The following is a 15,362-nucleotide window of genomic DNA, read 5'->3' as shown; positions in this document are numbered from 1 at the left end:
ATATATATAATTTTGTGTTGAGTTTAAAATGACTCTTCATAGATATGTTGCTATTTTTTTTCAATTAAAGGCATATTGTCACAGACCAGTGACCTATTTAATGGTGTAACAAAGTATTACCTGAACAAACATAATTTGATTTATCCCTAAATGTACTATATCCAACCATCTTTAACACCACCATACTCCATTTGTTAATGACATTTTTTAAAAATAATTGAATTATGGCAATGGTCCATAATTCAAAAACTAAAATTGCTGATTAGGACGACATTGATTTCACTCCATCATGATTCAGTTAAGGTGATGCGATAGCTAGATTTGGCTTCCAACATTTAATTTAATTTTTATTTATTATCCATTTTCAGAGAAATAAGGTCCTTAAATCCGTGAGAGTATGCCTTTAAACACACATCCCTTACAACATAAATGTAGGCCACGATATTTGCTTTGTATTTGTGAATCAAACAAGTATCGAGCTTATTTTGTTGAACACATGCAACACTTTGTATCAAGTATTTATAACACTTGATGTTGATAAAATTATCAAACCAGCATTGATTAGGTGTATATAATTATTAAATTCATGTTAACAATAAATCATGTAATCTTGTTATATGCGTCTTCTGATATATTATGTTAACATATTTCGACAATAAATCAAGCAAACAATAAAGCAATATTTTTGCATGTACTTAAGTATATACATTAAAAAGACCGATTCTCTTGATCAGTAAATAGTGTATGGATATATTGTTGTTGTAGGCCTTACATAATGACTGGAATGCCTTGGTTGCGTTTCATGTTTTCTTTTACAAAACCTGCTAATTATCTTTCCTCTGTTTCCTTTATTGTTTCTTTCGTTTTCTCGTTCAGTAATATATATTTCTTTTCATATTTAAATTGCCAAAATATAATAATGTCGTGACATGTATGTATCATGGAGAAGGCCTATAAAGATGTATAGCTTATGCCTAATCCATTTGTTCTTTTTAAAACCCGGTAAAATATGTTTCAACAAAAAAAGTAAACGTAGTATAATTATTTCGTACTAAATCGTTAAACAATTATATGCATGCACATACACTATTTTAATTATTATCAATGAAAGCAGTGTGCTGTAATAATGTATAATATAGTTTTATGTGTGAGCAAATTAAAAAAACAAAATTCTCTGACAAATTATTTTATTCAGTGGGTTTTTTATTTCTTCACAACACAGCTCTGAGCCAGCGTCTATAATACCTTCCATAACCACTAAACAGAATATGTTGAAATAAATAAAAAATACAATATAATAGCTAGAATATCCAGTGTAATGAAAGTGTGTGATCTTTCTTAGTTTACATACTTTTAGAATTTGATAACTTTGCAAATTAGATGTGAATAATTCGAAAGAAAGAAAAAGAAAGAAATATTTTATTTAACGACGCAGTCAACACATTTTATTTACGGTTATATGGCGTCAGACATATGGTTAAGGACCACACAGATTTTGAGAGGAAACCCGCTGTCGCCACTATATGGGCTACTCTTCCGATTAGCAGCAAGGGATCTTTTAGTTGCGCCTCCCAAAGGCAGGATAGCACAAACCATGGCCTTTGTTGAACCAGGTATGGATCACTGGTCGGTGCAAGTGGTTTACACCTACCCAATGAGCCTTGCGGAGCACTCACTCAGGGTTTGGAGTCGGTATTTGGATTAAAAATCCCATGCCTCGACTGGGATCCGAACCCAGTACCTACCAGCCTGTAGACGGATGGCCTACCACGACGCCACCGAGGCCGGTCACTGAATAATTCGAGGTCACGGCACTACGTTTACTGACGTATAAGCAAACGTCCTACGCTGGACAACTTTCAATGTAAAGTGTAAAGGTGCTATTGAAATGGGTTTTTTTTTGTTGTTGTTGTTGTGGTTTGGTTTTGTTGGTTTGTTTTATTTTGTTTGAGGTTTTTTATTTTTTTATTATTTTTTATTTTTTAAGTCGTTTATTGACCCTGGACACAAGCATGGTAGTATCAGGGTGTGAGCAAATTAATTAAACATGTTGTTTTTTGTGTGTTTTTTTTTGTTTACACAGATGAAAATAATGAGGAATATAATCATGTAAACGTGGAAAACTCAAAGAAACAAGAGCGACAAGGTGAGTTTCGTAAACGTTTCCATGAGTATACTGAATGTACTAACAACGTATCATCTATACTAACAGGACAGGGATTGAAAGAGACGGACCCTAGTTTTCACACACTACGGCGTCTGTTTCACTTTTCAAGTCGTTTCTGATAATTGAAATCAGACATTGGTTAGATTATATTGTTTAGAATACCCATGTTTTACATCTAGTGTTTCTGGTCAACCTGGTGTTTTTAATACCACGAAATGTATTTTTTCGTATTTAAAAGATGCACGTACCTCTGAGAAGTAAGAGTTATGGAGACGACCTCAAGTCTATTTTTAAGGACGTTTCACCGTTTCTATGTCAAATACTTTTGTTTCACTATATTTTAATTTATGTTTATTGACAATAGCAGCATTTCAATCAACGTATACACCATTGATATTAAAAATATCAATTCGCACTCTTAAAGGGATATTCCTGAGTTTGCTGCATTGTATGATATTTCCGACTAATAAAATATTTCTTTGATTAAACTTGCATATTAAATATATTTTCTTGTTTAGAATATCAGTGTCTGTATATTCAATGTGTTTCTGGTCGTCTTAATATGTGTTAGAAGCCCAAACTGAATTTTGTATTCAAATAATTTCGTACGTACGAAAAAACTATATTTTAGGAAATAAGATGAAATTTAACCTAGTACAAATATTAGAACGATCAGAAACACGTTTAATATCCAGCCACTAATGTTTTATGCAGAAAAATATATTTGATATGTAATTACAATCGTTAAAATGTCTCTGTTAATCAATAACATCTTAAAAATTGCAGCAAACTCAGGAATGTCCCTTGAATGTAAATCTGAAAAACATTGAGTTAATCTGCTAGTATGTAGATTTAAAATAACGCCAGGACATTCTGGTACGGAAGTTGACCTATCAGTGTTATGTCCATGGACTCCTGGGGGTATTTAAAACGTTTTATGGTAAACATTGGGATGTTATATTTTCTAAATATGATGCATCACCTACTAAAATGACGGCTGATGTTATTCCATATTTTCAACTTGTGCGTACTGTTTCATCTCTTTGGTGAAACTCTTGCACATTTATTATTTTTGAGGGGCGGGACGTAGCCCAGTGGTAAAGCGTTCGCTCGACGCGCGGTCGGTCTGGGATCCACCCCCGTCGGTGGGCCCATTTGGGCTATTTCTCGTTCCAGCCAGTGCACCACGACTGGTATATCAAAGGTATGTACTACCCTGTCTGTGGGATGGTGCATATAAAAGATTCATTGCTGCTAATCCAAAAGAGTAGCCCATGAAGTGGCGACAGCGGGTTTCCTCTCTCAATATCTGTGAGGTCCTTAACCATAAGCCTGACGCCATATAACCGTAAATAAAATGTGCTGAGTGCGTCGTTAAATAAAACATCTCTTTCTTTGTTTTTTTAAAATTATTTTGATGAATTGACAAACTTGACAGCTGTGGTGGCAGTACTCATGACAGGTGCCACCGGTGGGGCAGGATATGTTCATCTTTCACGAACACCTGATGTCATCACTGTTATGACAGTGATCCATGAGTGTATGTCATCACGACTGTACTTATTCCAATGAGCTCTGTCCTGTGCTAGTTTTGATTTGGTTTCTAAAGTCTGGGAGTGGCAGTCCTCGTTGTTTTGGCACAAGAAGGATGAAATCTCCAGTAAAGGATCTCCATTTTGTGTCGCCGATAAAACTTAATTAGCGACAGCAAAGCGAGCGTTAACGTTCGTAAATGGTCAAATATAGCATCATTATCCACTAGCCCCTACAATGTCGAATCATGTAAAGCTCGTGACTGCTGAACATTAATTCCCTGGAGATATAAACATGATACGTAGTGGAAGCGAGTTTAATGTTCTATGGATTTATTCGAGGCCCCAAGAACATTGAGCTACCGCCCCCATTTTATTTTCGTTCAATACATATTTCTACCTTTGTATGTGGTGAGCAGTCTTGTTTATCAGTGCGCTCAACTATATAACATTAATATTACGGGACTATAAAAACTACTAATACTAATATAATAATTTGTTTAAAGTTTATTAACGCGTATATATCGTATTTGTGTTTTCAAGGGTTGGGGGGCGTAGCCCAGTGGTAAAGCGTTCTCGTGATGTGCGGTCGATCTGACATCGATCACCGTCGGTGGCCCATTGGGCTATTTTTTGTTCCAGCCAGTGCACCACGACTGGTATATCAAAGGCCGTGGTATGTTCTATCTTGTCTGTGGGATGGTGCATATAAAATATCCCTTGTTACTTGGGACTTTCAACTCAACTCGCGATGAGAGTAGACGTGGTTAGCTGCGCTCTTGACTTACCCCCCCACCTGGGGGGACTGCTCGCCAGTTTTGGAAAGCTGAGTGAGTATCGCGTCACGCACACCGGGTCACGGGCTTCCGTGACCTTGGTGTACGGGGACGCGATCTCACCGACAAGGAATCGGAAGTGGAGGAAGAGGAAACCTGCGCCAGGAGCGGCACGGGGGGGGATCTAAGCTGGCGGCTCAACCGCCAGTGGCGGTCCCTTCTGCGACGCCGCCCCCAGTCCAACCTGAGACGACGCGACCAGCCCCAAGGGAACCGTCGGCCACCGAACTGGACGAGCTCAACACTGCGGTGTGTGAGACGCCCAACGACCCTCCATCACCGACCGTCACATGGCCCAGGAAAAACTGGCCGGTATCTCCGGTACAGCCAGTCGCCTCGCCATCGGCCCGATCGACCACCGTTGGAGAAAAAAGGAAGGCAACATCACCGACCGACCGGCCAGCCAAGGCCGAGAGACCAGCCCCGGTAGTCGCTCCCCCTGAAGAGTCCGAATGGACCGTCGCTGTGAACGGACTGAATAAACAACTTCACCAGTACATGCAGGGGGGGACACGACTGACCCGACGCAGCTACGAGGCAGCCACCTCAACACAGACTGGAGATCCCTGGAGGACGGCAGCAAATACGAACTCCACAACAAGATGTTTGGAACTCATGACACCGTAGTCGTGACGCACCAGAGGGACAAGACCTACCGCCAAGTCATACTTCCGGCCAAGTTGGACAACAAGAACATCCACAAGATGATCCGGGCGGTCTGCGGCCCCGACTACGGTGCTGTAGTGCGTACTTTGCTACGACGCCAACATCTCCTGCCTCTACTCCGGGAATCTTCAGGCTCGCCAAAGTAGACACCAACCTCCATTTTCTTTTTTGGGGTTTAGTTGGACTTTAAAAAAATTTCGGCCGCGGCTCAAAATTCTTATGTTTATTTTTTTATAAATAGTCCAACGCATTTTACTTTGGTGCCCGATCATTTGCTCAAATCACCTTAAAACCTTTTAGGCCGAGCAGTCAAAAACGTTTGGTTTTAAATTCTTAGTCCGGACATGTGTAGAAGTGTAGAATGTCGTTAGGATTTTAGGACTTAGGTCTTTGACCGACCACTAAATTTTTTATTCCAAATTCCGCCCACCTCAAACGTACCCCTCCCCCCTCCTGGCCCGGACTTAGTCACTGGCGAAAGTCAGAGATTAAGCCCGTGACAGGCGTGCGTGAAACCTTCGTGGTATATACGCACGTGTAAAACTTTTACTCACTCACTTGTTACTTGTCCTGGACTGATGAGCTGGCCGAGGTCGACACCTGCGCCCATGACAGGCGTGTGCTACAACAGCTTGCTCTGAATGTGCACGTTAAAGCCTATGGCCTGACCTGGCCTAATGGGAAACATGTAGTAGGTTTCCTCTCTAAGACTATATGTCAAAATTACCAAATGTTTGACATCCAATAGCCGATGATTAATACATCAATGTCCTCTAGTGGTGTCGTTAAACAAAACAAACGCTTAACTCTCTTTTTTCCAGGTAACTCGATGTACCCGCCGCCCCCTCTCGAGTCTCAGCCTCGCCTCAAGACCCGCCCCGTATTTAAAGATTTACGACAGTTTATGAGGCGTCCGGGCAGACCTAAAAAGACTACAGGTAAAGAAAAGGAAAGGAATGTGTGTTTAGCGACACCCCAGTACATTATAAAACAACGGCTAACTGGTGTTTTATACTGTTATATCCCTGCATGGTCACGAGAATGAGAGAGAGAGAGGAAACCTGCTGGTGGTGTAATTACTCCAACAGAAAAACGGCAAATGACATAATGTGTACTTGCCGATGGGTAGGAGAGCACATACCAAGACGTTTGATGTATCAGATACGTGACAATGGCTGGAGTGGTAGAAAACAAACGGGTGCAATGAAAGCGCTAAAATAGTTGACCTATTGAAACGTCAACAAATAATTTCTAGTGTATAAGATTGTTGAAGCATAGACACAAAACAATAACAACAATAAATAAGTAACATCAACACAAAACATAATAAAAACGCGAAAACAAAAGCATAATTAATAGCATTAGGATCAGTGTATTTTGAGGGAAAATTAAAAATTATAATATAGGAGTCTTTGTATGCATTTGTGCACTTCCGATTTCATTATCTATCTGTCTGTATATGCTTATATTTATCTACATATAGTTGTCTCTCTGTCTATAATTTTATCTATCTGTCTCTCTGTATGTTTATCTATAGTATATCTATCTGTCTATCTATCAATCACTCTCTATGTCGATCGATTTATCTATTGATGCATATATCTATCTATAAATATATATATCTCCCTATATATATCTTCCTATATATATATATATGTGTGTGTGTGTGTGTGTGTGTGTGTGTGTGTGTGTGTGTGTATGTATGTATGTATGTATGTCTGCCTGTCTGCGCGCGCGTGTGTGTGTGTGTGTGTGTGTGTTTATTTATTTATTTATGTATTAAATTTATTACATATTTACTTATTTATTTTATTATTTTATCTATTTCAGCATCAACATCAGACGGGGAGTTACCTACACCAACTACAATAGAGGAAGAACACAACTTCAGTCCTGACGTCAGCAGCGACTTCACGGACTACAGCAGTGGGTATCAGGGCAGCGGCGCCAAATTCTCCAGTCAGGAAATGAAGGAAGTCGAAGAAATCAACGCCGTCAACGCTGTGGAAGAAATGACTGGCGTCAACCACGTCAGTGACGTAAACGCCGCCGAAGATATCAACTTTATGAGAGACATGAACGATATTTACGCGGTGGTCAAACGGAAACGGAAGAATCCGAATAGATACAGATGCACGGACGGAAATTTTCATGACAGTACAACGGTACATGAATCGGAAGAGAGCGAGAACGAGCAATCAGATGACGTCAGAACATCTGTATTGTAATTATTTGTATTTTGCGTTTAGTGTTCAGGCCCATAGGAACCAGGAGGTGCCTCCACTTGAGGACGAAAATGTTTTTATTGTCATATATTATAATAACTTTGTTATTCTATGTAAATAAATATTTAACATGTGGCTTGTCCTCCACCCCCTCCCCTCACCCCAGAGAGTGTGGCCCCATGAACAGATATTGTGACACCACTCCCCATATCGTTCTTACGGACCTTTTTATTTCCGATTTGTAAGGAGAAAAATTATGTAATTATTGCATTTTTCTTCTTTAAAATGTTGTGTCTGTATATATATATATATATATATATATATATATATATATATATATATATATATATATATATATATATATATATATATATATATATATATATATATAATGTGTTACTTCTGTTATTGTTTCAGTAGCGCAAACTGGATTTTACTTTCCATCCGTTCTGGGGTTTTCTAGGGATTTTACGGGTTTGTTTTTTTCAGTTCATTTAAATTCATTCTGAATCACATTTGTTTTTGTGTCTGTTAAAGTCGTCAGTGTCTTGTGAACATTTTAGGTTCATTTTCAAAGTATATTTACCCATAAACGTACCAGAAGGCGGTTGGGGCAGTCCTGGAGAAAATCCTTAAATTCTGACCAAAAAAAGAAGAAGAATAATTCGGGCAAAATTATCAGGCCCGGACACTTTTCTCCATGTATTTCCATCATTCTACCAGAAATATTTTACAATGGCAGCCAACTCAGTTGACTCACTTGATGTTAAAGTCACTGTTCCCGCATTTTTGTGAACTTTGAGCTACGACAAACTCTAAGAGGAACAGACGCAAACTAAGTTTGCAAAATTCTATAATTTATATAAGTTAAAAATAATGAGTAATTTATAGATAAAAATACCATCTAGCCGATCTAGCCGACACTATTCAATAGCCTAATGATTAGGTTCAGTGCCTATATGTGCGTGTAGTATCAGATATGTGATGTATTGATCCAATATTATTTTGTATCTAGGTGACCTAATTTGTGTCAGGTTGACCTGTCTTGTGACATGATCCAACGGCATTCCGTGCCTGACTGACCTACACAGTTTTGACTGATGTGTCAAGTTGACCTGTCCTGTAACCTGAACGAACAACATTCGGGGTCTGATATATAGTTTGACCTGGCTTGTCTATTTGACCTATCCGGTGACCTGCACCAACAGCATTCCATGTTTAACTGACCTATATGTTGGCCTTATGTGTCTAGTTGACCAATCTTGGACCGGAACTAACAGCACTCCGTGACTAACTTACCTATAGTGTGGCCTGGTGTGTCTTGTTGACCTATCTTGGACCCAAACTAACAGCATTCCGTGAGTGACTGACCTATAGTGTGGCCTGGTGTGTTTAGTTGACGTATCGTGGACCTGGACTAACAGCATTCCCTGACTAACTGACCTATAGTTGGTCTGATATGTCTAGATGACCTATCTTGGACCCAAACTAACAGCACTCTGCGACTAATTGACCTACAGTGTGGCCTGATGTGTCTAGTTGACCTGTCTTGGACCCAAACTAACAGCATTCCGTGACTAACTGACCTATAGTGTGGTCTGATGTGTTTAGTTGACCTATCTTGCACCTGGACTAACAACATTCCGTGACTAACTGACCTACAGTGTGGCCCGATGTGTTTAGTTGACACATCTTGGACCTGGACTAATAGCACTCAGTGACTAACTGACCTACAGTGTGACCTGATGTGTCTAGTTGACCTATCTTGGACCCAAACTAACAGCACTCCGTGACTAACTGACCTACAGTGTGACCTGATGTGTCTAGTTGACCTATCTTGGACCCAAACTAACAGCACTCCGTGACTAACTGACATACAGTGTGGCCTGGCGTGTCTAGTTGACCTATCTTGGACCCAAACTAACAGCATTCCGTGACTAACTGACCTACAGTGTAGCCTGGTGTGTCTAGTTGACCTATCTTGGACCTGGACTAACAGCACTCCGTGACTAACTGACCTGCAGTGTGGTCTGATATGTCTAGTTGACCTATCTTAGACCCAAACTAACAGCACTCCGTGACTAACTGACCTATAGTGTGGTCTGATATGTCTAGTTGACCTATCTTAGACCCAAACTAACAGCACTCCGTGACTAACTGACCTATAGTGTGGCCTGATGTGTCTAGTTGACCTATCTTAGACCCAAACTAACAGCACTCCGTGCCTTGTCATATCCGTTTTTATCATTTTACTATATATATATTGTCTGTGTGTATGCCGTTGATTGTGTGAGGGGTTTTCGTGTGGGTTTTTGTTGGGGTTTTGGGGGGTAGGGTGTATATATTTTTTTTGGGGGGGGGCTTTGTTATTTTGGGGAATGTTGGGTTGTTATTTGTTTCTTGTTTGGTGGATTGGTGGGGGTGGAGTGTTATTATTTCTGAAATGCTTATAAGCGTAATAACATATCCATGTAATTGTCAAAATATGTGTATATTTTCTCTCATCGAATATATAGAACAAAAAGTGGTAACATATTTTATTTCGAGTGTTCTCTAGCTATAAAAAGAAAACGATACAAAGTATGTTTATTTATGCATAAGTTTCGTTTATTAGTTTGTTATTTTAAGATAAATAATAGTTTTATATTTTTATAATTCCATTGTATGTTTTATTGTACAAAGCTATATATTTGATGCGGTATTAGAGTCAGTTTCATGTATTTATCTCATATCTGTACTCGTATACGTAATGCGTAATGGGTTGAATACACATACTGATACCAAGATGTATATGCATGTATATGGTGTCCAATTCCATCTAGATACACGTAGACATAAACCGTAGACATTCATTTTATAAATTTTTCATTTTTTTGTATTTTGCCTATTTGAAAAATAAATTATTTTTATTTATATTTTTCCGGTATTTGTTATGATATGTTTTATTATTTATATGCTTTTGTGTTCATGCGTATGTTTGTGTGCGAGTCCATATATGTATACGTGTATGTTTTGTGCATGATGTAGTGTTTTCCCTAGCTTGTTTTAGCATGGTGCGGCACCATGCCTCAGTAGTCTAGCACCATCTTGCCTTAACCTGTGCCATGCTGCACTGAGATTAAAAAAAGCCTTTTTCAATAATTAATTCTAAAATTGCTTTGATGAAACACTAAGAAAATGTATTATTAATTAATAAAAATAGCTCTGTTATATATTTTGCCATTTATTTATTAAAGCAAAAACATCAATTACATTTATGTTTATTTCAATTATTTGTTTTTTGTCTTTAATGCAAAAAAAGTGCCGTGAAAATGCCCCCAAAGTGTTTTGTCTACCGTGTGTTGCCAAATGTCTAGGGAAAATACTATGATATGTTGTTAAAAAAGTTTGTTTTATGTAACGACAGCACTGAGAGCACATTGATTTATTAATCATCGGCTATTTGATGTCAAATATTTGGTTATTCTGACATAGCCTCAGAGAGAAAACCCGCTACATTTTTCTCATTGGTAGCAAGGGGTCTTTTTTATGCACCATCCCACAGACAGGATAGAATATACCACGGCCTTTGTTATACCAGTCGTGATGCACTGGCTGGAACGAGAAATAGCCAAATGAGGTCATGGCGTAGGATCGATCCCAGACCAAGCGTCACGATAGCGCATTACCGGTGGGCTACATCCCGCCCAAGATGTCGTTAAATGTATTAGTAGAAGTCCCAGATGTGTTGCATATAAGTATATTAATTCATTGTAAATTTACCGGCCTCGGTGGCGTCGTGGCAGGCCATCGGTCTACAGGCTGGTAGGTACTGGGTTCGGATCCCAGTCGAGGCATGGAATTTTAAATCCAGATACCGACTCCAAACCCTGAGTGAGTGATCCGCAAGGCCCAATGGGTAGGTGTAAACCACTTGCACCGACCAGTGATCCATAATTGGTTCAACAAAGGCCATGGTTTGTACTATCCTGCCTGTGGGAAGCGCAAATAAAAGATCCCTTGCTGCTTGTCATAAAAGAGTAGCCTATGTGTCGACAGCGGGTTTCCTCTAAAGAAAACAATATGTGTGGTCCTTAACCATATGTCTGACGCCATATAACCGTAAATAAAATGTGTTGAGTGCGTCGTTAAATAAAACACTTCTTTCTTTAGTAGAAGTCAATGTTTGTTTTTTACTGCCACAACAAGAGCATATAGATTAATTAATTATTGGCTGTTTCGATCATTTCTGTCAGTTTCCCCCGACTCTGTCTTCTGGGCTGTCTACACCATCGCCTACCTGTATCACGGTCCGCCATTAGTCCACTGTGTTTTTCCCTGCACCCACCTGGCATTCTCGTCCTCTGCCGCTAATAAAGCTGGTCTGACCCACGGCGCTAACTAACGATCGCCGGTAGTACAGTAGGTGGTTACAAGTGCCCTTTAAAAATGCCAAAAGTAACTACTGAACACTCCTGGTGGGGTATGGCAGGTGTGTGACATGAATAGCCACAAGAAACAACGACATGTCGCTGCTAGAGAAACAAGGACTGGGATGTGGAGATGGACAGCAAAATAAGTTGAAATATAGCAGGCGTTGCCAGATCGGGAAGAAATTATATGGAATTCAAAGGAAAGAAAGGAAAGGGGCAGTAGGATTAAAAATAGATATACATATATTGGCTGTTTGGTGTAAAACATTTGATAATTCTATCACGTAGTCCAGAGATAACCCATTACATTATTTTCTATTAGCAGCAAGGGATTTTTTGTATCCACATTCCAACAGACAAGACAGCACATACCACGGGTTTGAATATACTTTCTTCATATCATTAGATATATTATTTTCTGCAATGAACATCCATACTAATTTACCATCGATTATTGAATGTCAAACATTTGGACAAACAGACATATATTCTTAGAGAGGAAAACCGTTACATTTTTTTTTTTTATTAGTAGCAAGGGATCTTTTGTATACGCCGTCAATTTGAGTACACTATTGATATTGGGTGTCCTTTATATTCGTCTAGAGGCAGAATCCAAAATGTGGCTTAGAACACGATTTCGTTCTACCAGAGAAAGTCAATGCGACCACCATGATTATCACATATTGGATGATAACCGTATGTGGTTAGGATTAAGCATCCTTACGACACCTATGGATCAGTATCGTAACACAGAGTGTCGTCGTCTTCACAAATAGTAAATATCTCGCTATCACAGCGCTTTTGCTCGAAAACAAAGTCCTTGGCTGGATTCGTCACCAAACACATTTCGACAAGACTCTTACTGAGCTGAGACCAATCATCGTTGTTTTCTCCCGATCGTTCAGTCAAGAAGGGAAGAGAACCTAAAATGAAATATCATCTTGTATATATATATATATATATATATATATATATATATATATAACAATTCAAATCCCCCCTCCCCACTTTGATAGTCATACCTTACCTTTTCCCTTTGAGCATTAAAGGGACATTCCTGAGTTTGCTGCATTGTAAGATGTTTCTGACTAATAAAATATTTCTACGATTAAACTTACATATTAAATATATGTTTTTTGTTTAGAATATCATGTTTCTGGTCGTCTTAATATTTGTAAGAAGCCCAAACTGGATTTTGTCTTCAAATAATTTTGTACGCACGAAAAAAATATATTTTAGGAAATAAAATGAAATTTAACCTAGTACAAATAGTAGAAAGATCAGAAACACGTTTAATATACAGCCACTAATATTTTAGGCAGAAAAATATATTTCATATGTAATTACAATCGTTAAAAAGTCTCTGTTAGTCGATAACATCTTAAAAAGTGCAGCAAACTCAGGAATACCCCTTTAAAGATGTCTCTTTTGGGTTTCAAATATTAGAAGTTGGTTAGAAAAGTGTTAAAATTTTAATGAATTACACTAAGACAAGACAAGAAATTGTTTATTTTTCCGATTCAAAACAAAATAAAATAGTGAAAATGTCCCATCAGTGTTTTGACGAAGGAAAGGATGAGTGGATTTTAAAAATATTTTAGTGTTCATTCATTTCAATTTATTTTCGTGCTTATGTCTAATTAAGGTTCAAACACGCTGTCCTGAGCACACACCTCAACTATCTGGGCTGTCTGTCCAGGACAGTGGTTTAGTTGTTAGTGAGAGAGAATATGGTGTAGTGGTCTTACAACTATCCATCGAGTCGTTACAACTCGCTCTGGGTGAGAGTCGGTACTGGGCTGTGAACCCTGTACCTACCAGTCCTATGTCCGATGGCGTAACCACGACACTACCGTGACCGTTGTTAGTCTTAACAATGTTTACAATATTTTAATCTCCGCGACGGCGTAATATGTCCCTGATGTATGTATGTATTGATGTATGTATGTATGTATGTATGTATGTATGTATGTATGTATGTATTGATGTATGAATATGTATGTATGTCGAGGTTGATTGTTATATACATAGATATTAACGCACTGGCGCAGGGGATAATTAAATCCTTCCTGGCCTCACAAATTGTCCCGTGCCGTTGCTGGCACCGAATCGTCCGCAAATTGCAAGACTAACCACGATGCGCTCTGAGCTATCGAATCATCCATAAAAAAGCACTTCCAAGCTAACTTGCGATGAGGACAGACGTCTCGCCATGTACTTTGGAGATACCCCCCCCCCCCCCCCCCACACACACACACCGCCTGGGGGGACTCTTACTGAGTTACGGAAGCTACTTGAGTATCGCGCCACGTACACCGGTCACGGGCTTCCGTTACTTTGGTGTACGGCGACGCGATCGTACAGAAGAAGAGGAGGAGATCGAGGAAGAGGAAAAGCGCGCCAGGAACGGCACGGGGGGGGGGGGGGGGGGGGTACCAAAACTGGTGGCTCAACCGCCAGCGTCGGTCCCTTCTGCGACGCCACCCCCAGCCCAGCTTGAGTCGAGGAAACCAGCTACGCCGGAACCGTCGACCACCGAGAGGGACAGACTCAACACCGCGGTGTGTAAGACGACCCGTAAAGGCCCTCCATCGCCGACCATTACGTGGCCCAGACAGAACTGGCCGGTATCCCCGGTACTGCCAGTCGTCAAGCCACCGGCCCGATCAGCCGCCATTGGAAAGAGGAAGGCCGTCGCTCAACCGAGCGACCAACCTGACAAGGCCCGGCCTCCTCCAACACCCGCACCGCCCCCCTCCGAAAGTTCAGATCGGGAAAATCAGGTTCGGCTTCCTGAAGTTCGTGCAGGGGGACACCTCGGATCCGGCATCACTGATGGGCGGACTAGTGAAACCAGAGCTAAAACAACTGCCTAATGGAAGCGCTTACGAGCTACACACCATCAAATCTACAGCCGGCAAGACGGGGTTGGTACTAACTCAGCGCCGATAAGGAGTCTACCGACAAGCGGTCCTGGTTAGAGAGATGGATAGCCACACCATCCACAGGATCGTCAAGGCCCTTTTCGGCAAAGACTACCGGAGTGTCATAACCATCCTCGCCGACCAGAGATGGAAGCACTTCATCCCCGCCTTTGCCGGTTCTCCGCTCATCGGTTCGCCGTAGGCCAATAGTCTAGACGGATTTCTGAAAAAAGGCCTTATTTAAGGCCTTAGGAGCATTTTTGGGTAAAAGTAGAGAACCAAACTTTTAAACATAATTTGGGTATGCTGAATCCAAATTTGTTGGTTCCCAAGCTGGATTTTCAGTCCTTCACCTTCAAAATGGCAAAACAAAAATGGCCGCCATATAGTTACTAAAATAAAATAATGTAATGTTTCGGCATTTGAACGAGTAAAGTTACGATATTATTAGCTATTCCTATCTCTTTTGTATCTTAGAATTGATATTTGGTATTTCTGTGATGTTTCATTGAAAATTTCAAGATGGCCGCCATATTTTTTACTAAACACCAAAATGTAACATTTAAGCTGTTAATTGAGGTACCTTTGCTACATTAGTGA

At 40.0% G+C, this 15,362-nt stretch overlaps 1 protein-coding gene across 1 annotated transcript; it reads left to right on the top strand.

Annotated features, from left to right (window-relative positions):
• Nucleotides 1-1,799: 1,799 nt before the first annotated feature.
• On the top strand, nucleotides 1,800-7,659 carry LOC121386842. The gene is made up of 3 exons (XM_041517860.1): nucleotides 1,800-2,146; nucleotides 6,023-6,139; nucleotides 7,032-7,659. Exons 2-3 carry the CDS (start codon nucleotides 6,031-6,033, stop codon nucleotides 7,427-7,429), a joined length of 507 nt encoding a protein of 168 aa, XP_041373794.1. The 5' UTR covers nucleotides 1,800-2,146; nucleotides 6,023-6,030; the 3' UTR covers nucleotides 7,430-7,659.
• Nucleotides 7,660-15,362: the final 7,703 nt, after the last annotated feature.

This window comes from Gigantopelta aegis, chromosome 12 (assembly GCF_016097555.1).
Source record: "Gigantopelta aegis isolate Gae_Host chromosome 12, Gae_host_genome, whole genome shotgun sequence".
NCBI classification, from domain to species: domain Eukaryota; kingdom Metazoa; phylum Mollusca; class Gastropoda; order Neomphalida; family Peltospiridae; genus Gigantopelta; species Gigantopelta aegis.
Note: the sequence above shows the minus strand (reverse complement) of the source record. Positions and strands in the feature narration are given on the sequence as shown.

Coding starts and splice junctions, on each gene's coding strand:
- LOC121386842 (XM_041517860.1), top strand. CDS start 6,031: ATGTACCCGCCGCCCCCTCTCGAGTCTCAGCCTCGCCTCAAGACCCGC. Junction 6,140..7,031: donor CAGACCTAAAAAGACTACAG/GTAAAGAAAAGG, acceptor TATCTATTTCAG/CATCAACATCAGACGGGGAG.